Source organism: Mercenaria mercenaria, chromosome 5, assembly GCF_021730395.1.
Source record: "Mercenaria mercenaria strain notata chromosome 5, MADL_Memer_1, whole genome shotgun sequence".
Taxonomy (NCBI): domain Eukaryota; kingdom Metazoa; phylum Mollusca; class Bivalvia; order Venerida; family Veneridae; genus Mercenaria; species Mercenaria mercenaria.
The window spans coordinates 97007770-97032420 of NC_069365.1; the positions used below are offsets into that span (position 1 = coordinate 97007770).

Genomic DNA, 24651 nt, shown 5'->3' on the forward strand with positions numbered 1-24651 from the left:
GGCCGGTTGGTAAGGGGTAGATAAAAGGTTGGACCTTGTATAAAAAGAAACTAATCAGTACATGTATATCAGTAATAGTCCATATTAACATTTGATATATCACTTCATTGACATTTAGTAGGGATGGTACCTAAAAAAGTCAAATTTATCTTTACAGATTTTCCAGAGTGAACTGATAGTTAAGTGCATCAGTTTACTAAATATATTTATGGTTTTCCTGCTATCCTTGTAATGATAGAAATATTTGATATTTAAAAGATGACTGTCTCAAAGTATCTGAAGCAATGCTTTTAGAACTTTTCTAATTATAGTCTATATAAAAAGTCTCCACATTTAAACATCTGAGTATAATGTAGGTATAGTCTACTTTTGACATATTGAAAGAGCTTATAACTTCCTTTTGTCTTTTAATAAAGTCAAAATCCAAGACTACCTAAGAGTCTAAAACTCATGAAAAAAAGTCTGAGTCAAAGAGAATGACATGCTCTTTATCATAAGCTTGCCAAAACCATACCAAAAATTGACTTGAAAGAAGTTATTAAAGATTTTATAATGTAAAGAAACTCCTACACCATCTTACCATCAATATTTTCAACTCATGCATGCACTCAATCCAGGTGATAATTATTGATATAATTGTTAACGAGAGGTCCCAACAAAATGTTATTTTTTCAAGTTGTTTAAATAGTTAAAGTTGTAAATTAATGTTGATATCTTAAGTTACCCGCTTACTTTGTTAAAAAAAATAAAATAAAATACCTTACAGTTTGTTTAAGGTAGTTGTAATGAAAATCATAAAATAAAGTAATCTCAATATGCTTTTTCAGCATTCATTCGTTTTTCATGGAAACTATTTCCATCCATAGAATGTTGAATTGCTTAAAGTATATTGCAGAGAGTCATTACCTATCAGCTACCTTAAAATGTTGTAATTTCATTTGATGACTTTTATTTTTTGTGTAACATTATTTGCAGCAAAGTACTATTGAACAGTCAGAGAAATGGTTCAAACTGACTGAAGCATAAGAAACACTTTCAAAATGATTAGTTGAAATGATGAATATAACCAGTCTAGCTACGTTGTTACATAAACGTGATACCAATTTAACTTTTTTTTAAATTTCTTATTGTTGGATATATACATGTACATTTTAAATTTTAATATATAAATTTTGTGTAAACCAATGCATCATCATTGAGTACAACACATAACTTTGGCTAAAAGATCGAAACTTAATAATGTTTCTTAATGTCGTAAAATTTCTTTTGATGGATTTATGCATTATTTTACTTTATTTTCATGCACTGCTAAACTTTCTATCAGAGCCTCACTACAGCTTATAAAATTACTGTCGGTGTAAGCCATGAGAAAAATGTGCATGTTGTATATTGAATTATACAAAGAGATTTAAACAAATGTAGGCCATATTTTGTCTGCCTGACCAGTTGTTGGTAAAAGGACCTATATGATAATTCTTTCACTTTTGACTAATGTTTTATGTTGGCTTCAGTTTACTGGTTATTTCAGAGTTGTTCCCCTTAATTTTTTTGGGTAGAAACCATATCTACATTTAGTAACATATCCAACAGACAAAAGTTTTGATAATTAATGATATCACAGTGTAACTGTTTTTTTTTAGGCAGTGTAACATCAGCAGCAGCCTTAGAAGCAAGGAGTCCTCCTGGCTCTACCACTTACTCTATAGTTGCGAATGTTTACGACACCGCTGCTTGTGATGTCGCAGCTTGTGCGCTAAGTGTTGAAGTCACATTTACCAACTTTGTATGTATAATTGTACAAAATTATTGCAACACTAGCACTTATCTATTATGATTCATTTTGAACTATGTATAATATAAAACAATCAGACGTAAGGCGGTCCAAATATAATTTCATTGATGAAACCAGTCAAACATTGTAGAAAGCGCAATAAATAAAACAAGCAATCAATGAGTGCTTTTGATCATATATATTGTTAACGTATTTTGTTTAATATTATTGTTATCTAGAAAGTTTACACATAAATACTCAAACTCCAACACAGTCCTTATTCTCCTTATAATTATCATTATACCAGATTTGATGAGCGCCCGTTTCATATGGAATATACGTTCAAAGGCAATTTACAATTAAACATGTGGCATATCGCAGATATGTAGGAAAATAACCAAACATGACATATGCAATCACAAAACTGAAACTGAACAATTTGATTAAACGTCTTTTTATAAATGATATATTCAATGGCGTTGTACATAATAATGAAAAATAATAGTTATTACAATAATATCATCAATGAACAATAATAATATTTACAGCCTTATTGTAACAAACAGCCATGACCGCACCCCTCCCCTTGAGGTCGATTTACCCATACTGCCAATACCAGTGCTTTAAGCACCAGACGGGCTACATACAGAGGTTCAATCCCCCGTTTAATGGTACCATCATATACTTTATTAGATAGAAATACCACGCACTTAAAGTGCAACTCAAGTCTTGCAAAAAACATACACATAGAACGTCACAACCCTTAAAATGTGACCTGATGTAATAAAATATGAATTGTCAACTTAGTTAATTACATGATGAATTGTACAGTTAAGATATCTTCGTCAGCGATGAATGACTTGCCGTAGTTCTGTATCACAAAACTAACAATGGCATATTTATTATGGGTAGAACAGTCATAGTAAGTATCTATGTGTTGTAGAAAATTTTGAAAAGGTGTGTTTTGAGAGCTCTTTTGAATGAATTAAGGGATGAATCTTTTCTGAGATTGTAAGGGAGAGAGTTCCATAGTTTTGCTGCGGCAACTCTGAAACTTCTTTCCCCGTAGGTAACCAGTCAAATTTTTTGTGGCACAATGGTTGTTGCTGCACTTGCTGACCTCAGATTTCTAGTTGGCACGTATACCTCCAGTAAGTCTCTCATATACACCGGCGACTGTCAATGCAAGGCCTTGAATGTTTGAATGAGAATTTTGTATTTTACACAATTTTGTATTTGAAGCCAATGAAGATCTTTTAAGTATTGGTATTATATGTTCAAAACATTTTTTTAAATAAAATAGAAAAGGTGGAAACTCCACAGGTCGCTCAACACAACAAAAACGAATAAGACTTGCAGCTGTGTTTTGGACATTTTGCAGTTTGCTCTTTGTTGATTTTGGCACGCCGTACAAAAGAGCATTGCACTAATCTAATCGTGAGGTCACAAGCGAGTTTACAAGGGTTTTGGTGGCTTCAGTTGTCAAATATGGTCAAATATGATGGTCCATGTGCATGTTCGAATCAAGCGTAGCACCAAGGTTTCGAACAGTTTTTGATGGTCATATGCTCGATTCGCCAACTTTCAGTTCTAGATTTTCAACATATTTGGAATGTTTTTGACTCGAAGAAAGAATTACTCAAGTTTTGTCTGCATTCAATTTTATCATGTTTGAATTCATCCTTTTGATGATTTCTTTTAGGCATTGTTCAATTCGTGTGATTGTGGCTGCCTTTGATGCTTGGTCATCTGAATAAAAGTGGTGGTTTAGACCGTGATTTCTACAAATGGACCCGACTGGCTTTGTGTACATCGTGTAGAACTTTGGGCCTAAAACAGATCCTTGAGGAACACTGAATTTCATAAGGACTGGTTCAGAGAGTTTGCCATCGATGCATACTGTTTGGTAGCGGTCTGTTAGATATGATGCCATCCATTGAAGGGGTTTATCGGCGAATCCAAAGTTAAATTCGAGTCTATGAAGAAGAGTGTTATAGTCAATGGTGTCGAATGCAGTCGACAGGTCCAACATCACAAGTACTGTGACGTCACCTTTGTCTAGAGATTCGAGAATGTCGTTCTGAACCTTTACCAATGCGGTTTCAGTTAAATGAAACCTTCTGTATGCTGTCTGGTTTATTTCATGTAATTGAGTGTTTGTCAACTGTTCCTAAATTCTTCTGTTTACCACTTGTTCAAGGATTTTTGAGAGGAACGACAGATTGGAAACAGGTCTGTAATTCTTGAGTGTGTTTTGGTCAAGACTTGGCTTTTTTAACAATGGTCTTATTCGTGATGTTTTAAATGATTCTGGCATGATTGCACTTTCTAGAGAGATGTTATCATTTTTTGTCAATATTGGGAGAATTTCGTTTATACCAGATTTCAAGAGCCATGTAAGAAGAGGGTCTAATTCAAATGACTTATAAGCTGACTGTTGAACAAGCTTTTTCACCTCCTCCTCTGTTGCTGGACTGAAACTAGCCAAACGCGCGGTATCACATAGTGCTTTACGTCTGTCTTCTTGAGTTACTGATTCACTCTGATCCTGGAATGCAATATTAGTTCTGATTTTTTCTATTTTATCTATGAAGAAATCACTGAACTCCTGTGCTAGTACTTCTGAGTTCTTGCCTAACGGAAGAGCAACTTCACTTGAACCGTTCAACAAATGTTTCGTTATTTTGAACAAACCTTTTTGGTCTCGTTCAGTTGATTCTACTTTCTCTGAGTAGTAATCAATTCTTGCCTTTTTAACATTTTGATAACGATTGTGCAATGGTTCCTATACATTAAGTGGTCAACGGCGAGTCCTGACCTGTCTACCCTTACCTATTATCTTCTGAAGTCTGCCATTTACGTTCTAGTTTACGTTTCAAATGTTTGGCGTCGTGGAGCTCCTCCGAGAACCAGGGACAAGATGGTCTTAATGTGATGGTTTTTGAAACAAAGGTACATGATTGTCAATTAAAGCTGAAAGTTTACTGTTGTATAATGAGACAAGAGTTTCTGCATCTGATGTACTCTGTGACAAATTCAAAAGATCGAATGATAGAATATCAGCTTTAAAAGTGTCAACGTCAATCGAACGGAGTTGCCTGTGTATAACAGTTATCTTTACTGGAGGGGGTTTCGAAGCCAGTGCATATAACATTGCCGCGAAATGGTCCTTGGCTATTTTTCCAGAGCTATCTGATAACCCAAGATCAGTCACTACTACTGCCGATACTGTTTAATCTATGTCTCTGGTGATGACCACGTCTAGGGTATGGCCGTGGACGTGGGTGGGCCCTTTCACATGTTGATACATGCCACAAGATTGTAACACACTGTTAAATCTGATGGTGTCACGATCAGAAGGAATGTCTAAATGAAAATCAAGATCGCCAGTAATGATGATATTCATGTCAACTGCGGCGTATTTTGACAAGAAATCTGGCTACTCGGTATCCAGAAAATCATTTGTATTCAAACCATTTTTCTTCGATGGAGGAGATCTGTAAATAACGGCCATGAGCAATGTGTAGTCGTTGATACTTACATTACACTCAGTATGTTCAAATGTTGAAAATGTATTGTCACTAGTTGAAGAGACTACTTTTACATCTATCACCGATCTATAAATGAGGGTTAACCCACCTCCACGCCAGATACCAGAGCGTGGCACATGCTTGATTTTGTACCCATCAGGTAACAGTTCACCTAGACATGCTTTATAGATGGAGGTGACTGACCATGTCTAAGTCACAGCAATAAGATCTAGATCATTCGAGATAATAAACTGAAAGAAGGCTGTCGTTTTGTTTTTCAAAGACCTTGGGATAATGCAACAATTTTTTTTTTATATATTTTTCCGGCCTTTAACTATTGTTTGAGTTTCATATTTTATGTGGGATAAATTCATTGTATTTTTTTTTCAAATCCTGCACTTCTTTGTTGATTTTTTTCTTATGCTTTGGTCTATCTGTTGACAGTTGGAATTGCCTCAGGTAATGTTCTAATATTGTCCAGTTTGATCCCTTGATTGATATCCCAATTACGTGTAAAAAACAAAGACAAATATCAAACAGGGAATGCCACGTACCAAACACTGTAAGTTGATTATCACCACCTCTGGCAGATCTGTAAATCAAAATATCATAATCCTTTAGAATGTTCGATGTTTCTTTGTCTGGTCGTGAAAACCTCCTTGGTTTGTTTTCCAATTTCAATAATTGGTCTCTATTATACTTTATAAAGAACATTATGTTGTGAGATTGTTACTAAACAATATACATTATTTTACAGGTAAAAAAGTCTATTTTATTGTACACTTAATTGTTTTATTGAATAAAATCTGCTATCGAATGAATAAATCCAATTAAAATCACAGAAATGATATCTACATATATTCATGACACACTATGCAAAAAAGCTTGGTTCGAAAGTCACTGGTTTTCACAGAACAATCAAAATATCAAGAGCACAAATTTCTGCTGCCTACACTTGGCGCAACAACAGTAAAATATACACGGATATATACTTTTATTGTAATGTAAAGTCAATGTATATAGATTTATATCAACACATTTTACTAAATTGGATACTTTATATAACGGACAAACAATTCTTGTATTGTTTTTCAGGATATATCTATCGACAACATGGGAAGTGTTAATGTTGATATTCATGAGGACGAGCAAGCGTCTGTGACAATTGTCACCATAGCAACATCAGATGACAATACTGTTGACGGGGTCACTTGTGAGGTAGACAATGCCGCATCAACACCAGCAAATAACAGCATGTTCTTCGCTGTGGAAACAGACACTGGTTCGAATGGTTAGTGTAGTGTAGTTCCTTGGTGACTGCTTTTATAGGACATACGCAAAAAGAGCTAATACATCAATCAGCGGTGGTGCCTGTCACGTAGATAATGCAAAACTAAACGACTTGAATGAAGCACTGTGTTCCATACAATGTATTTTTTTTCTTTGGTCTCGATGTCTTATTTATCTGTTTTACTTGATCTACTTTATTCATGTACAAAAAAGGCAAACACTGCAATGGTAGGGAGTAGGTCGAAAACGTATTTATTTTATTCATCATCTATTTTAAACTAGTCAGAAATGAATGACTTTAATAGTTCTAAAACAAACTTTCAGTTTATGAGTTAATGAGCAAAGAGGGACCAGGATTTGATTATGACGTAGCAGACACGTATACAGTAGTCGTTGTTTGTGAAGATAATTATGGTTCCTCTGATACAGCTACTGCTACGGTGAGCATACTTGAGAACCAGGTACCAACAATGGATAACCTAAATGGTAAACGTATAATCCAGATATGATGCTTTCGATATTATCTCGATGTTTGTATTGTTAGAATAGAAACATTTACAAAAGAATGTGTGTTTCTCTGTCTGACTTTGCAAAATGGCCAATATAATTCTGAAGAAAATATAATAATCTGTTTGCAATATGATTCATATTTCAAACCGTGTATTCCTTAGAAAACCAAACAAAATATAAAAAATGTTCAAAAACATTCTAACACATTTCATATTTATGAAACGCTAGCTGGAGACGTTATCAATGTAGATCCGATGACCATAGGAGCTGGTGACGTCATATTTACTCTAAAAACATCAGACGTCGAGAATGATCGACTGAAGTATTCCTGTAGTGTAACGAACAATTTCGTCCCTCTACAGTGTTTATCAGGTATCAATGTTTTACTATATCGTAATCAACTTTCAGTATTTATAGTGCAACTTCAGGTCTTTTTTGTAGTTTCTTGTTCATTACCATATCATTTAATTATCCATATTCCCCTAAAACCTTGATTTAAAATACACATCTTGGCCATTTTCCAACAGCGGGTACTGAATTTAGTGAAATAATTTAAATGATCATAAGTTGTATGATAACATAAAAGATTAATGGTGTGCATACTATTTGTAAAATAACAAAACCTGCCACAGAGACAAGTCTAATATCACCAGGGGCGGTTCAAGAATTGTGGTTTCAGGGGAGACAACTAATTTTAGATGGTCCGGGGTATGTCCTACTAATAAGAGTTTTGGCAAGTACAATTTACATCTCAAATGGTACCATCTGATAATTATTTGGGAGTGTTTGAGCATGACGTTTTTGATTCAATGACATTTTTTAAAGTCATAAATTTTAACGAAGCAAGGTGGTAGGTTCTTTCTTTCACTGTAAATCACTGTAAAATAACTTGAGCACTTATAGATCTTGTTTGCACTGTGCTTCTGGGAAATCTACCCTTACCTGTTATCTTTTGTAATGTCCCATGTTGTAAAACTCTGCCGATATATAAAAACACAGGAAATATTGAGGCACAGGAAAATTAAAGGCCAATCACTCTTCTAAGTTGCTTTGGAAAATTATTTACCACAATTATAAATAACCGACTTAATACTTTTGCGATTTAATAAGAAACTGTCAATCTGGTTTTAGAAAGGATCACTCTAAATTGATAATTTATTTATAATACATTGTCTTCTGGAAAAAATATTAGGAGCACAAAAAAAGAAACTTTTCTGTGTTTTTATTGATTTTAAGCAAACATTTGATACTGTATGGCGCCAGGGACTTTGGTCAAAATTACTTAAATATAACATAAATGGAAAATGTTTTAACATCATTAAAAATATGTACCGAAACATAAAATCAAAGATAAAACAAATATGGGTTGTTCATTTTTTCCCTTGCTTATCCGTTGTAAGGCAAGGAGAAAATCTTTCCCCTTAATTATTTGCAGTTTTTCTAAATGATCTTGAAAATTATTTAAGTGCTGAAAATAATAATGGTATTAAATGTAATGTAAGTGTCAATGATATTGGAATGTACTTCAAATTATTTATTATATTGTATGCAGATGACACAGTGCTACTAAGCGAGACTAGAGAAGATCTGCAACAAAGTCTTAATATATTTCACGAATATTGCCAATAATGGAAATTGGAAGTAAACATAGAAAAAACAAAAGTACTAATTTTTGGATCAAGGGCCAAAGTCTATGACCATTTTTTTAAGTATGATGGTAAAACAATAGAAACAACAACTGAATATAAATATCTTGATCTAATGCTATCAAGAACAAAAAGTTTTGTCAAAACTAAGAAACAGTTTTTTATTAAACAACGTAGTTCTAGTAAAATTACTTTAATCATTTATCTCCTTATTTCCCCACATGCAATCCCGTTGTGAACAAAATGGTTATCCTGTTACGAATAAATTTAGTCAAGCAAGCACATGCGTCTATCATCAGTTACACTTTACCGACACGCTTTTCTGAATGACATAATCTGACCTTTTTTAATCTGTAACCCGTCTTAATTTGCTATAAATAGAACTTATAGATTCCTTAATTCGATAAAATTAATGTAGATTCTAATTGCGAGTGTGTGTTGCCCTCATTAATTTGCGTGACTATATGTAATGTTTTCTTTAAATTCTTGTATTTGTCTAATTATTATTATTATTATTATTATACCAGATTTATATAGCGCCCTTTTCATGATCAATTTCACGTTCAAAGGCGCTTTACATAGTTCAAATGCAGCCACAAAGGGCGCATAATTCATCCTCTACTAGTACAGACACAGAGCGATCTGCCCAGAGGGACAGAGTGAGACAAAGCCCCCACGACAGAGAGATCAGAAATCAGATACAGGCTTGTCCGGCTAACTTAGCCTAGCTCGTTTCGAATAGACAGCCTGGTTCTTTAACGTGCCCAGTGTATAGCACTGATACACGCAAGGATTGCCTGGGTTCCTGACCAGTACACCTCTAGTTGGGTGGGAAACACTGAAAAGCGTTTCTGAAAATTCCCGAGTAGCGCCCGGGGATCGAACCCCCGACCTCAGGATTGGAAGGCCAGTGTGCAAACCACTGAGCTATCCATCCGTCTAATGTTTATGTATGTATACAAACTGAGAATTTGTTGAATAAATTGAAACTTGAAACATTTGCCGACCGTACAACAAAACGTGTTAAAACACAAGTTTCGTGTCGCCATTGTTTATCTGTTTTGGAATATGCAAATGCTATTTTTGTAACATATTTACAACTTTGCACTCCCCTCTCCTACCTTGTTTAACATATCTCTGTAGATGGCGTTGTGTCACTAAGAAGGGATGTTAGAATTCCGGACGAAGAAGGGGAAATGTACAATGTAACATTGTGTATAGAAGATAGTGCTCACAATCATACAGTCTGTGAAACCCTAAATGTCAATATTTCATGTAAGTAGTGGATTTGAATTCTTACTTTACAAAGAATTTCAGGCCTTTTAATTGCAGTCTATGACACTGTTATCATATTGGTTATCAAAATGCTGTTTCTCTTCACCGGCCGTATCATTTAATGTATGTACATCTAAAAGTGAATGCTTATATTATACTAGAAATATATTTTTGGACTCTTGTATTCATTCGAGTCATATTGATTTATGTTTCCAGAATGTACAACCAAGATAATAAGTATACCCAAACGAATCAATTAAAATAGGCTAGTTTGATATTTTGCTATTAATGAAAAGTTTGTCTTTATTTTCACCAAAGCGTTTTCAGATCGTAGAAAGAAAATAAGTGTAATATATGACAAAATTAGATCATCTGTGCATAGCTTGATATTGTAGCATCAAAAACAAACCCAATACTGAACAACCTACCAAATAGCGTAAGTTTTGATGAGGATTCTGCCGTTGAAGTCACGCTGTTTACCGCGACTGTAGAAGATCCGGACGCACTTGATGTTCACACATTCTCCATGACTGTGTATCCTAAAACATCCAGTTCAGCATTCGCACTTGATGCAAATAGTAATGTATTATTTCAGGGATAATTCAATGAATACAAGAAAAGAAAGCTGTATTTCAACCACAATCACATGTATTCTAGCTTTAGAGTGTAGTCCTAATTGAATATTTCTAAACAAGACGGTAAAAATTTAAGACGATAGCATCCAAGACACTGTTGATGGAAATTTCTCCATTTTTGCTAGAAAACCAAATAGTAATATCCAAGTTATTTATGTATCTTCTTTGTTATAAATTATACATCATAAAGCTAAGATAAAATCCGTTATTGTAATTGAAAATTGAACATAAATATTTCAAGATAATATCAATGGTAAAAATATGAAATCACATTAATTTCATCGAATTTCGAACACCATTATTTTCAAGATATTACTGATGGTAATATATCCAGTTGTTTCGGGTAGAACCTCAAACATCAACAGGAAAATATCGATGGTAAAAATTATGCTGTCTTTTTTGCTAGAGAATGGTGCACCATTATTATCTACCTGATATATTTCTTTTATGTAATTTTCAGCTGGAGTTCTAACTTTGCAAGAATCACTTGACTATGAGACGCTAAACCATTACGAGTTTTTATTCAGTGTTAGAGATGCCTATTTACCTGGTTTAGAAGATAAATATCTCAACCTGTCCGTGCTGGATGTTAACGAAGCTCCTACACTAATATTGGCTAAGACAACTTATGCTACCATAGAAGAAGATGTAAGTGAAACCATCTCTAGTATTTTTGTTACTCTCCGTCAGTTTTCTTAATATATTTTCTGAGTTATGACTGTCACTACTTCATTTTCTATTGAACAGAGATTTGCAAAACGTCTGTCTGCGTTTAACATTGACAGCTGCTTTATCAAAACCCAAATCAAATGTAGCACCAATAACAGATGAAACTGGTAATAAGAAATATTGCTAAACAAAAATGTAAAAAAAAGAAATGAAGCAGTGTGTAACGAGTTGTTAAATTATGTGACCTGTCGTTTTTCAGTCTGGATACACTGTGGCAACATTGAATTTCACTTGTACTGATGTTGACCTCGGACAAACTACGAGTTTAGCAATAACGTCTGGAACACACATGAGCTACTTTTCACTTGACTCATCTACAGGTGTCATGACGTTCGCTCAAAACTGGGATTTCGAAAATGGCGTTGTTCCTCCGCAGACGACGTCTTTGGAGATAACGTGTGATGATGGAAACGGACTTAGTGATGCAGGGACTATTGTTGTCAACATTGCAGCAGTGAATGAATTTTCGCCAGTATTAAGTACAACTGCAGAAGACATTACTATATACAGTAATCAAACACTTATAGATCCGTTGTTCACAGTCGCAGCCTCTGATAACGATTATGGTGACGACGGTTTGTTCGACTTTTCAATAATTGGGGAAGGAAAGGGGTCAAGATATTTTACTATTAGCAGCACAGGACAACTTTTTATATCCGACTACATTGACTGGAATTATAATTATACATTTGAATTCACAATACAAGTATCAGATGGTGAAACAAATCCACATACGTCGCATGTTAACGTCATTGTGCGGTACATAACGTTGTTCGAACCAACGATCCCAACAAAAGAAAGTGCACGATGTATTTTATGTACTAACACCGGAAAAGCGGTTGTATCCATTCTGTGTGTTGAAGGAGTTCTAATCCTATTTCTGTTCGTTCATATGTGCTGCCGTATGAAAGCTTATCAAATCTGTCAGCTTAAACCTAAACCAAGTCTGTAAGTATGACTTTTTTTTTCATTTGAGACCCCTTGCGGGTAACCCCGTTTATTTTTTTATACATGATACTTAAACATACAGTTCATATATATACACAATCTTGACAATAATATGGTTAACATAGTCTTAACAATATTTGGTTAGCATAGTCTTATTTTCAATTTAGGTTTAAATATCATGTATCTAATAATATGAAAAGTAAAGAAAAATAATAATATTTTTGTTGATATCCCACTTAATAGAAGAGTTTAGAAATAAAATAACATGAAAAATGATTATGTCAAAACGGATTAACAAAAAAAAAATGGTGGTGGGAGTGGAGTAATGATTGTATCATCTTTTACACTGTTGTAGATGTTTAAAATTTTGAACAATTGAGAGACAGAAAGGAATCTTTGCCATTTTTGTTTGAAGAGGTCTAGTTTTTCCTTTCTAAATGCTATTTCTTTTTCCAGTAAGATTCTGTTTTCTAAGATCTTAATAAAAAGCTTTCTATATTTGGGATTGTTTTACAATTTTTCATTTGCAGAAAATAAAACTTACTTTTGTAATTATAAAAGATTATAATTGAATATTTCATTTTCTTAACCCGTTCCATTAGAGTTTCATCTATATTTTGTGTTATTATTTCTTCTCTTAACTTTAATGCCTTAAAAGCAGATATGGCACGAATAATCTTGTGATAATTCAAGAAACTATGCAAAAAAATATTGTACATTTGCCGTGCCTTTTCAAAAGAAAAGAAGTGTTTGACCTAAAGTCATATAATTGTTCAACATATTTGATCCCTTCATCATACCATTCTTTAAAAAATATTGTTTCATTACTACTTCTTATATTTGAATTGTTCCATATAATATGATGGTTTATGGGAATGTTGTTTTCATAGTTCATATTCCGGATATTGAACCAAGATAAAAGAATGTCTTTTAGGAACAGAGTTTTGGCACATATCGTTTTTATATCTTTCGTTGCTAAATTGCAATCAAAATAAATTGTCCACCATATTTTTCCAAATACTGATTGTAGACGAGTTTCCATAAACCTTGATTGTTTTCTTCAATGATTGTTCTAACCCAGCAAGCTTTAAATGAATTTAAAAATGCATAAATGTCTGTCAATTTAATTCCTCTATTTTCATAAGATTTTGGAAGTAATTTTTGTTTAATTTTGTCTGGTTTTCAATCCTAAAGAGAGTTAAAATGCTTTTATTTATATCATTTAAAATTATTTCTGACGGGTTGGGCAAGACTGTTATGGGGTATATGAGTTTTGGTAAAGCGAAGGCTTTTAAAACAGTAACTTTGCCTAATAGCGTCAATTTTCTATGCTGCCACTGCTTGAGACAATTTTTGAATTGATCAATTTTTGGCATTAAACTCAATTCTAAATGTTTTAGGTGATCCCAAACATTTTGCACTTTCTGAGGTCCATAAAAATGTTTATCTACACAACATTTTAGGTTACTTTCTTTGAAAGTTCCTAGTCTGTAATAACTTAAATATACACAAAGTATAAATTAAAAAAAAAGAAACATTAAAATTGATCAAAGTCAGTTTTACAAGACCCTAATTCAAGTGCGTAATTATATATGATAGCCTGTATATTATTTTTACATAACATAGACTGAACGAATTATTTTATCACGGGATAAGAAGTATATAGGGGCTATATAAGAGTCACATACGTCTGTCTACCCGGTGGTCTGTCCGTCGTTTAGAAAACATACTAGTATCTCAAAATCCTTATCTGGATTTTTAAATAATTAAATCTAAAAAATTATAATAAATAAATTCACGCAAGTTCAAGGTCAAATTCATAGGTCAGACTAAAGAAGTTTTGTTTCATGCAAACACTATATAGTCTAAACCTTTGACATGTGTTTGATAGAAAGACCGATATTTGCAATTCTATGGTAAAGGACAAACATGGAAAGCAAATGTCAAAACTTATTTTATGTATGCATCATATCTCCAGTTATCTGTGAAAGATTTTCGTTAAACTATCTTTTATTTCTTTCATGTCCATACCATATCTTCCTAATGTCTGAATGAATTTTCACAAAACGATAATCAATTGTTACTCGCATCGAATCAAAACATGACCTAGATCATTATATCAAGGTTACACTATGCGCTATGCAGAAGGTAAGTAGGATTTCAATAAAACTAGCATCGTTTTCCTGTTAACCTTATCACAAAATGCAGTGCGGATGACATGCATGATAAAGTCACTAATTCAACTTCCTTGTATTAAAACGGTGCCATGGGGTATTGTTCACCTTTAGTGATAGCACTCGGTTTTCATAAACGTATAGTAAGAAGTCGTTAATTACTATATGATTGATGATATGCTTTCTGTGCGTCTACGTTGATTTCACCAATGTCTGTAAAATCTGAAATCTCCATGCAAGACAACGATTACGCTGCAAATAGTTTGTCTATCGAAGCAGTTTCGTGCATTGACTATATTTTGTATGAAGACCAATTATTTCAACAGAATTTAAGTCTTGTTTGGTTGTCTAAACGTCTTTCTTTGATGTATTTTCCGTTATCTTTTCAATGTGCTTTTACGTCTGTTTACAGGTGTTTTACCATGGCTTTTTGTAGCCGTCATTCGCGTCTTTCTTTGGTTGATTTTTAAAGCTGCATTCACGTCTTATTAGATAAATTTTAGTGACGTCATTAAAAAGATATTTTTTATTAAATAATGTCCACAAGAATGTACATTTTTTCATCATTTTCCCGTTAATAACTATACTGTGTTGGTGCGCCGTAAAACCCAAATAAATAAATAAATAAATAAATAATTAAATAAATAAATAAATTAATTAATAAATAAAAGACTGCACGGATCTACACTCGTCGCAACTAGGCTGAATCAATCGTGTCCAGCATGGTAAGAGTTAGAAATCACTTTTATCAAAAATATCTTAAGGCATGCCAATATTTTTCAGACGAACTGTGAGTGATATAAAGAAGGCAATTCAGGACAGGTCGGTTACCGAAGACCCGTAAGTATACAGTTAACGGAAAATATTCCTTTAATTAATTTGAGAGTAACACGTTAATTAATCTAAGCACTCACACGATATTGTTGTCCGACTTCATCTCAGTGTTGTTATATTTTCTGGTCCTTTGGGATCATTGATTTCAACTCATTTAGATTTGAAGATTGAAAACTGCTCAAGCCTGTGCTAGTGGGCGTGGGCAGTGTTGCATTTTCCATTACTGCTCATGTGGCTATTAGAACTAACAAAAATAAAAATCATATCAAATCAAATACATTTAAAATAAAAAAAAGTCTTCACATATCAATGGTTTGCGTTGAAAACCACTTCATAAGTTTAAGCACAAACATAAGATTATGTCATCAATAAAATGTTATTCATATTGTTGATGAACTTTAAAAAAGATAATTACGTTTACATGAATATCTATGAAAAGAACGTATTTAAAGTCACATTTTTATTGATGATTTATCAAACATGAATAACAAAATGAAGTTAAAATCATTTTCCAAATCCTGTTACTATTTACCGTTACTGCTGAAGCTTTTGCTTCGAGCGTGAAAATTATACTTCAGCATTAAAATTCACAATCAGTTAACACCAGTGTCAGAGCAACAGTTAACACCAGTGTCAGTGCAAATGTGTATGTCTCGGTTTACCACCAATGTATCTTAATTGCATTTGGTTATATTGGCAAAGAAACGTACATTTCTACTTTCTTATATTAAGACCTATCTGAAGATAAAACATTTAATAATGATATTCTGTTGTTGGCTTAGGTACAGGCCAGGATCAGAAATGCTGAACAGAGCTTTGCCAGATGACAGACCTCCTTCTCCCTTCATGTACAATGTACCCCCTAGAGTGAGAGCTGAACCTCCAGCTGCTGCCGAATATATCGAGCCGGGACCTGCCATCAGCCTAGCAGATATTTCCAGTCCCCCAAAACGCTCAAGCCTTATTACCACGGCACAAGTTACTAATATGAAGCCGAAAATAAAAAACGTTCCTTCACTTTTCCAAAATAAAGCGCATGCACCGAGAAGCATCAATGAACCCGGGTCTGTTGTTGAGACAAATATGTACAAGTTTACTAAACATGATCAGCTGGCACCGTCCAAGTTATCGAACACACACGAAAGAATCAGTCCTCTGTTTGACAGACCCGATAATTCCGTTCTGTACAGGTCAGTATTTTCAACCAAACGAATGACATTTATAGCTATTGATACTTTTGTTTGGTTTTTTCTGACAGCTTTATTCACTAGTATGCTTCATTATATCAGTTGTGGTATACCCGAGTTTCCGATGACCATGCTTCCTCGGAATCTTACACTTAGTACCATATGTACATGTACGTATTTCACTGTGACTGCATCACTACATGTACGTATTTCTCTGTGACTGTATCACTACATGTACGTATTTCTCTGTGACTGCATCACTACATGTACGTATTTCACTGTGACTGCATCACTACATGTACGTATTTCTCTGTGACTGCATCACTACATGTACGTATTTCTCTGTGACTGCATCACTACATGTACGTATTTCACTGTGACTGCATCACTACATGTACGTATTTCACTGTGACTGCATCACTACATGTACGTATTTCACTGTGACTGCATCACTACATGTACGTATTTCTCTGTGACTGCTATAATTAAATGCACTTATTTCACTGTGACTGCATCACTACATGTACGTATTTCACTGTGACTGCATCACTACATGTACGTATTTCACTGTGACTGCATCACTACATGTACGTATTTCACTGTGACTGCATCACTACATGTACGTATTTCACTGTGACTGCATCACTACATGTACGTATTTCTCTGTGACTGCTATAATTAAATGCACTTATTTCACTGTCACTGCTATCACTACATGTACGTATTTCACTGTGACTGCTATCACTACATGTACTTATTTCACTGTGACTGCATCATCACATGTACGTATTTCACTGTGACTGCATCACTACATGTACGTATTTCTCTGTGACTGCTATCATTACATGTACTTATTTCACTGTGACTGCATCACCAAATGTACGTATTTCACTGTGACTGCTATCACTACATGTACCTATTTCACTGTGACTGCTATCACTACATGTACGTATTTCACTGTGACTGCTATCACTACATGTACGTATTTCACTGTGCCTGCATCACTACATGTACGTATTTCACTGTGCCTGCATCACTACATGTACGTATTTCACTGTGACTGCATCACTACATGTACGTATTTCTCTGTGACTGCTATAATTAAATGCACTTATTTCACTGTCACTGCTATCACTACATGTACGTATTTCACTGTGACTGCTATCACTACATGTACTTATTTCACTGTGACTGCATCACCACATGTACGTATTTCACTGTGACTGCATCACTACATGTATGTATTTCTCTGTGACTGCTATAATTAAATGCACTTATTTCACTGTGACTGCTATCACTACATGTACGTATTTCACTGTGACTGCTATCACCACATGTACGTATTTCACTGTGACTGCTATCATTACATGTACGTATTTCTCTGTGACTGCTATAATTACATGCACTTATTTCACTGTCACTGCTATCACTACATGTACGTATTTCACTGTCACTGCTATCACCACATGTACGTATTTCACAGTGACTGCTATCACTACATGTACGTATTTCTCTGTGACTGCTATAAGTACATGCACTTATTTCACTGTGACTGCTATCACTACATGTACGTATCTCACTGTGACTGCTATCACTACATGTACGTATTTCACTGTGACGTGACTGCTATCACTACATGTACTTATTTCACTGTGACTGCTATCACTACATGTACTTATTTCACTGTGACTGCTATCACTACATGTTATTATTTCACTGTGACTGCTATCACTACATGTACGTATTTCACTGTGGCTGTTATCATTACATGTACTTATTTTCACTGTGACTGCTATCACTACATGTGACTGTCATCACTAAATGTACGTATTTCACTATAACTGCTATCGCTACATGTACGTATTTCACTGTGACTGCTATCACTACATGTACGTATTTCACTGTGACTTGCTATAATTACATGCATTTATTTCACTGTGACTGCTATCACTACATGTACTTATTTCATTGTGACTGTCATCACTACATGTACGTATTTCACTGTGACTGCTATCGCTACATGTACGTATATCACTGTGACTGCTATCACTACATGTACTTATTTCACTGTGGCTGCTATAATTACATGCACTTATTTCACTGTGACTGCTATCACTACATGTACGTATTTCACTGTGATTGCTATCGCTACATGTACGTATATCACTGTGACTGCTATCACTACATGTACTTATTTCACTGTGACTGCTATCGCTACATGTACGTATATCACTGTGACTGCTATCACTACATGTACTTATTTCACTGTGGCTGCTATAATTACATGCACTTATTTCACTGTGACTGCTATCACTACATGTACGTATTTCACTGTGATTGCTATCGCTACATGTACGTATATCACTGTGACTGCTATCACTACATGTACTTATTTCACTGTGACTGCTATAATTACATGCATTTATTTCACTGTGACTGCTATCACTACATGTACGGATTTCACTGTGATAACTATCACTACATGTACGTATTTCAGTGTAACTGCTATCACTACATGTACTTATTTCAGTGTGACTGTTATCACTATATGCACTTATTTCACTGTGACTGCTATCACTACATGTACTTATTTCACTGTGACTGCTATCACTACATGCACTTATTTCACTGTGACTGTTATCACTACATGCACTTATTTCATTGTGACTGTCATCACTAAATGTACGTATTTCACTGTGACAGCTGTCGCTACATGTACGTATTTCACTGTGACTGCTATCACTACATGTACGTATTTCACTGTGACTGCTATAATTATATGCTTTTATTTCACTGTGACTGCTATCACTACATGTACTTATTTCATTGTGACTGTCATCACTAAATGTACGTATTTCACGGTGACTGCTATCGCTACATGTACGTATTTCACTGTGACTGCTATCACTACATGTACTTATTTCACTGTGACTGCTATCACTACATGTACTACATTTACTTATTTCACTGTGGCTGGTATCACTACTTGTACGTATTTAACTGTGACTGCTATCACTGCATGTACTTATTTCACTGTGACTGCTATCACTACATGTACTACATGTACTTATTTTACTGTGGCTGGTATCACTACTTGTACGTATTTAATTGTGACTGCTATCACTACATGTACTTATTTCACTGTGACTGCTATCACTACATGTACTTATTTCACTGTGACTTCTGTCACTACATGTACTACATGTACTTATTTCACTGTGGCTGGTATCACTACTTGTACGTATTTAATTGTGACTGCTATCACTGCATGTACTTATTTCACTGTGACTGCTATATTTTACTGCTATAAGTACATGCACTTATTTCACTGTGACTGCTATCACTACATGTACGTATCTCACTGTGACTGCTATCACTAAATGTACGTATTTCATTGTGACTGCTATCACTACATGTACTTATTTCACTGTGACTGCTATCACTACATATACTTATTTCACTGTGATTGGTATCAGTAGATTTTTATAGTTGGCAACGTTTATGTCTTACTAATCATTTTATTCAAAATGTTTGTGTTTTAAAGGAACCAGTAGTCCAGTTTCCTTTTACTTATACACTAACAGTGTGTTGCAGTCAATTATGAGTATATTAGAGCCAGTGAAATGTGTTCCGATAGCTTGTTAATTCTGGTAAATCAGATGATTTTTTTCAGTATGTAAAATCTTTCGCATACGTCTTCCTACAGCTGTCATCTTTATTTTCAGTGATAATGCAAGGCATCCACCAGAAATTGGAGAACCTGTTAGTGTGTTAGACTTCTAAGACGTTCCTCGTTTCGTCTCAGATTATGTAGAGTGTGGTTTCTTGCCAGTCAATTCGTCGCTTAGTTTTGTTATACTCGATAGTTAAAAAGCTGTAATGAATGTGAAAACGCAAATCATTAAAGGTAGTAGACCCGTTATAGTAGTCGGCATTTACCGTGTTATGTCGTAGCCGCGCCTGTTATGTCGTCATTCTACGGCCAATACTAAAATGGGCAACTAAATGGGTTACCATAACAATCGTGGAATGCCGAAGTCTCATGCGGGTAAAATGCAGTTTGCACGGTAATTACCTATTATCATTACAGTGTCACTACTTTAAACTTTGTACTACGTCCACTAAGACTAACCGTGTGTTATGTGAACAACCTTTGGTGTAATTTTAATATTTTCTGTCATTTTACACCTCATGTAGATGCTATGTGCAACTTCCTCATTGCTTAAACTTGAATTTTATATAACTTTATATCTCATGCGCAGATGAACTATTGTGTTTTTCTGTCCGTATGATATGATCATTGATTTGATATCTCATGCTCATAAGCACTAATTTGTTGGGTTTTTTTCTGCATGTGTGATTTTATTGTCATATATCCAGTTTGGTAATATTATTCTTTTGAGTTGAAACTACAAAAATCAAAGTTGACTAGGCGCTTATTGATATATATTGGATTGAAAAGCGTACACCTTATGACACACAAGAACAAATAAAGATAGAACGTACACCAAATTCGCCACAGTTTCGGATCGAGATGATCTTCAGTCTTTTCCGTACAAATGAGACTCTACCTGTGACGATATGTCTATATTTTATTGGTGTTAGTATGAGTCTTTCAATAAACTCAATTGGCCATTTATATTTATTTTACCATTAAATAGCTGGATCATTCATGTGTTTGGTATTATATGATAAATATTGCATTCTCTCGTAGTAAAATATCTACTCGGCTGACGCATAATAGACATTTGCGAATTAATCCGATGCCGAATCCGAGATTGTAATCCGATATTCATATTGTTTTTTGAGGGATAATCTCAAAACATTTATGTGCTATAATTTAAATCAATCAGAAATATCGGCAAAGTGTTGGTCGATTTAGTTTAAACATATTTTATTGCTCATTCAATATTTACAAGCATATACAACAATTTTTACAAACACAAACAAATAAGCAAATGGGTCGGGCCACAAGTTCTTACAACATCAGATGACGGCCCTCCCCAACAGATATAACACGAAACAAATTGGCGGGAAAATTAAAGGCTTTGTAAATTCGATTTAGTATGACGTTTTTAACTTGAATATATTGTTTTTTTGTAGTTAGAGCTAACAAAAACTTGTGTTTTTTCCGGTAATATGCTCACAAAATTGGGCAGGTAGGCCGTTAATTTTGGTGTTTTGATAATTTGCAATTGTGTTGGACCTTTCGGAAATTATTTTTGTGTTATAAAATGAATAAAAATAAGAGGGTGCGCCTTTAGAGCATCAGTAAATTGAATTCTAACATCACTGACCATGTTCAAAGCATGTTAAATATTCTCAAGGAACATAAAACATTTACGTTAGATTAATTTGTATAGGTCGGGAAACCAGAAGCACACAATTTTTCTAGGCCTCATAATGTTTTGTCATTATGAAATTTGGTTAACACTATTCTGTTAAGTGTTAAGAAAAAGCCACATGTCTCAGACGCTATGACCTATTATCCGTGGAAACAAAAAGGGCGGACAGTAGACATATTGCTTCCTATTTCTGTCATCATTATGTTCGTTATTAAGTGAGCTCATTGTTAAGTTTTAAATAAGGGATGCATATTGTCCGGATACCTTTGTAGTTCTGTGGGGCAAATAAAAGTTGTTTCTTTTTTTAACTCTTACGGATCTTTACGTCATTATATATAAAAATAATTTTCTAAATAGGTTCAATGAAGAATTTTGCAAAACACGAAAACGTGTTATAGTTACTTTCTTATTTTTTTCACAGATAATCCTGGACATATTAAGTTCACCTATCAAGCCGCACTGGTTGTGTATCTATGATCATGAGATGTCCATCGTACATCCGTCATCTTCCCCCCCCCCCCCCCGTCCGTACGTAGTGTTATGAACATAATTTCCTTAATCAAAGAGTCAGATTTGTTCAGACGTAACAGAAGAAATTCTTGTACATGTTGTAGGTGCTTTTTCGATACATGAAATATTGGACCATCCATGCAGAGTTGAGATGGCAAACGAAATAAAAAATTATTCTCCTTATTTACTCCCTTTTCAATCCTTAGTCTACTTAAAAGCAATGTTACCTTCAACCAAGTTTCATTAAGTCCTGACCGCAAGTTACTTGTATAGACTATTCGAATCTTTCAGATTTTCTTATTATATATGGCTGTTGTGCATACATTTTTATTAGGTGGACATCAGATCATTGGCTATGTTAAACATGGCATTGAGGGGAAAAAATGGTTCCCATAATTATAATTTATAACCATAACGGATTTTTTTAGAATCGCCTTTTACAGGACTGCTAAATTGATATAAATATATTTCCATGGAAACGTTCCTTTTGTGAATCTAAAGAATGTGACTGCCAGGGCGTGGAGCTGGGTTTCCCCAAACAGCAACAGAGTAAACTTCTGAGATCTTCTTTGACCCCCAACCCTAAAATCGCCGGAGCACAAGTAATTTGACTTTTGTTCTGGGTGAAAAATATAAAATATGCATTTTTTTTCTCTCTCTACGCGCACATGCTTAATTTATCTTTTGTTCTGTGTGAAAAATATAAATGTGCATTTTAACTCGCTCGCTACGGTCGCATAAGTAATTATTGTTTGTTCTGGGTGAAATATATAAAATATGCATTTTTTCTTGCTTGCTACGCTCGCACCTAATAAATCTGACAAAGTTTCCGTGAGCTCCTGTAACGCTCTTTACCATTTCTACGTTAATAGCCCTTGGTAACCCTTCCACAAAAATGATTACGTGAAGTTTCAATCAAACGCCATTAATACTTTCCAAGTTATACTCCGGACAAAACTGTGACGGACTGACGGAAGGACGGACAAAGCGACAACTATATGCTCGCCCTTTGTGGAGCATAAAAAATATATAGTAAAAAAAGAAGAAAACAAAAAAAAAAAGAACAGCTCAACGTTAAAATGTTAGTCAACAACCATTTTTATCATTTGAACCACTAAATGTTTCGAGAAAGTCCCTACAGTATACCCGAAGTCAGATTCGGATTCGGCATTGGATTAATTCGCAAATGTCTAATATTATTCATATTTCGCAATTTGAACATTTGTTTCATATCACCCTGTCATCAAAACAATATTTAGGTAATATCAGGAATCAAGAGGGAATTATATTATTGTTAGGATGATTTGTTTTTAATTGTGTTGCTATTTGAACATGTTAAGCTTTTTTTGTTTTAGTTGTCTAATGTTTAAATTGTCGCTCTTTTTAAATGTCACAAACAGTAGAAAAAAAATGTAGACAAATATCTTTAAATCAGATATATCATGGATATATTATGTTCGTTTTATTCTATACCTATTTTATCTATCCAGTCGCGAACGTTCATTTGCAACACGTGACCGTACAATATAATACGGTATTTGGATGCACGTGCGTACAAAAATCCTGTATTTTCTGTATTTGGACGTACGCGCGTACAGAAAATCCTGTATTTTCTGTATTTGGACGGTTCAACAGTCCCATGATAAACATACGATAAAGCCCGAAACGCGTGAAAATGTTCCAAATGTAAATCGGATGAAGTAGGCGCTCTATATACAGAGTTTGATTATGCGTCTTGAAATCTGGATTTAATTTGAGATTTTATTTGGTTACAACACACAAAAACGATTCAAGGGATAACAATGCTATCTGATTTAGATATTAAAACGTTCGTTAATAATCAAAAACTTAAAAATACAGTAAAAAGGATCATCAGATGTTGGAATATTTGAAAAGTCGCTAAAAGAAGCCGTTCCGAACGAAACCTAGAAATTGGTATCAGCCCTGACTGTCTGAATAGCTAACTCAGCAGTTTTTATTTAACAGTTAAGAAACAAAATGGAGAAGATTATGAATGGCAGCGGACGGGCGGTCAGCATCCAAAACATGTCTGCTCTATAATTCAGTTTTCGTCGGATTTTCACCAAACTTGCTGACAATGTTTGCGGGCATTACATCTCGGCCACTTTCGAAAACCAGCCAAATTGTACCAGGCACTCTTTGATTATAGTCCTTGAATTACTCGAAAAACGGGGAATTTAGCCTTGTCCGCTCTTTTAAGTCGAACAGTTTTCATCCGATCTTCACCAAACTTGCTGACAATGTTT

General features: G+C 34.4%; 1 protein-coding gene across 1 annotated transcript in view; it reads left to right on the forward strand.

Moving 5' to 3' along the window:
• LOC123558015 (uncharacterized) overlaps nt 1–23831 on the forward strand; it is a 58696-nt gene extending 34865 nt beyond the window's left edge. The window contains exons 17-27 of the mRNA XM_053544797.1: nt 1641–1783; nt 6397–6592; nt 6916–7077; nt 7330–7473; nt 9891–10022; nt 10418–10600; nt 11118–11305; nt 11586–12334; nt 15292–15348; nt 16125–16532; nt 20255–23831. Of these exons, the coding sequence (XP_053400772.1) occupies nt 1641–1783; nt 6397–6592; nt 6916–7077; nt 7330–7473; nt 9891–10022; nt 10418–10600; nt 11118–11305; nt 11586–12334; nt 15292–15348; nt 16125–16532; nt 20255–20312 (2420 nt within the window). The 3' untranslated portion in view covers nt 20313–23831. The remainder of the gene's footprint in view (nt 1–1640; nt 1784–6396; nt 6593–6915; nt 7078–7329; nt 7474–9890; nt 10023–10417; nt 10601–11117; nt 11306–11585; nt 12335–15291; nt 15349–16124; nt 16533–20254) is intronic.
• Nucleotides 23832–24651: the final 820 nt, after the last annotated feature.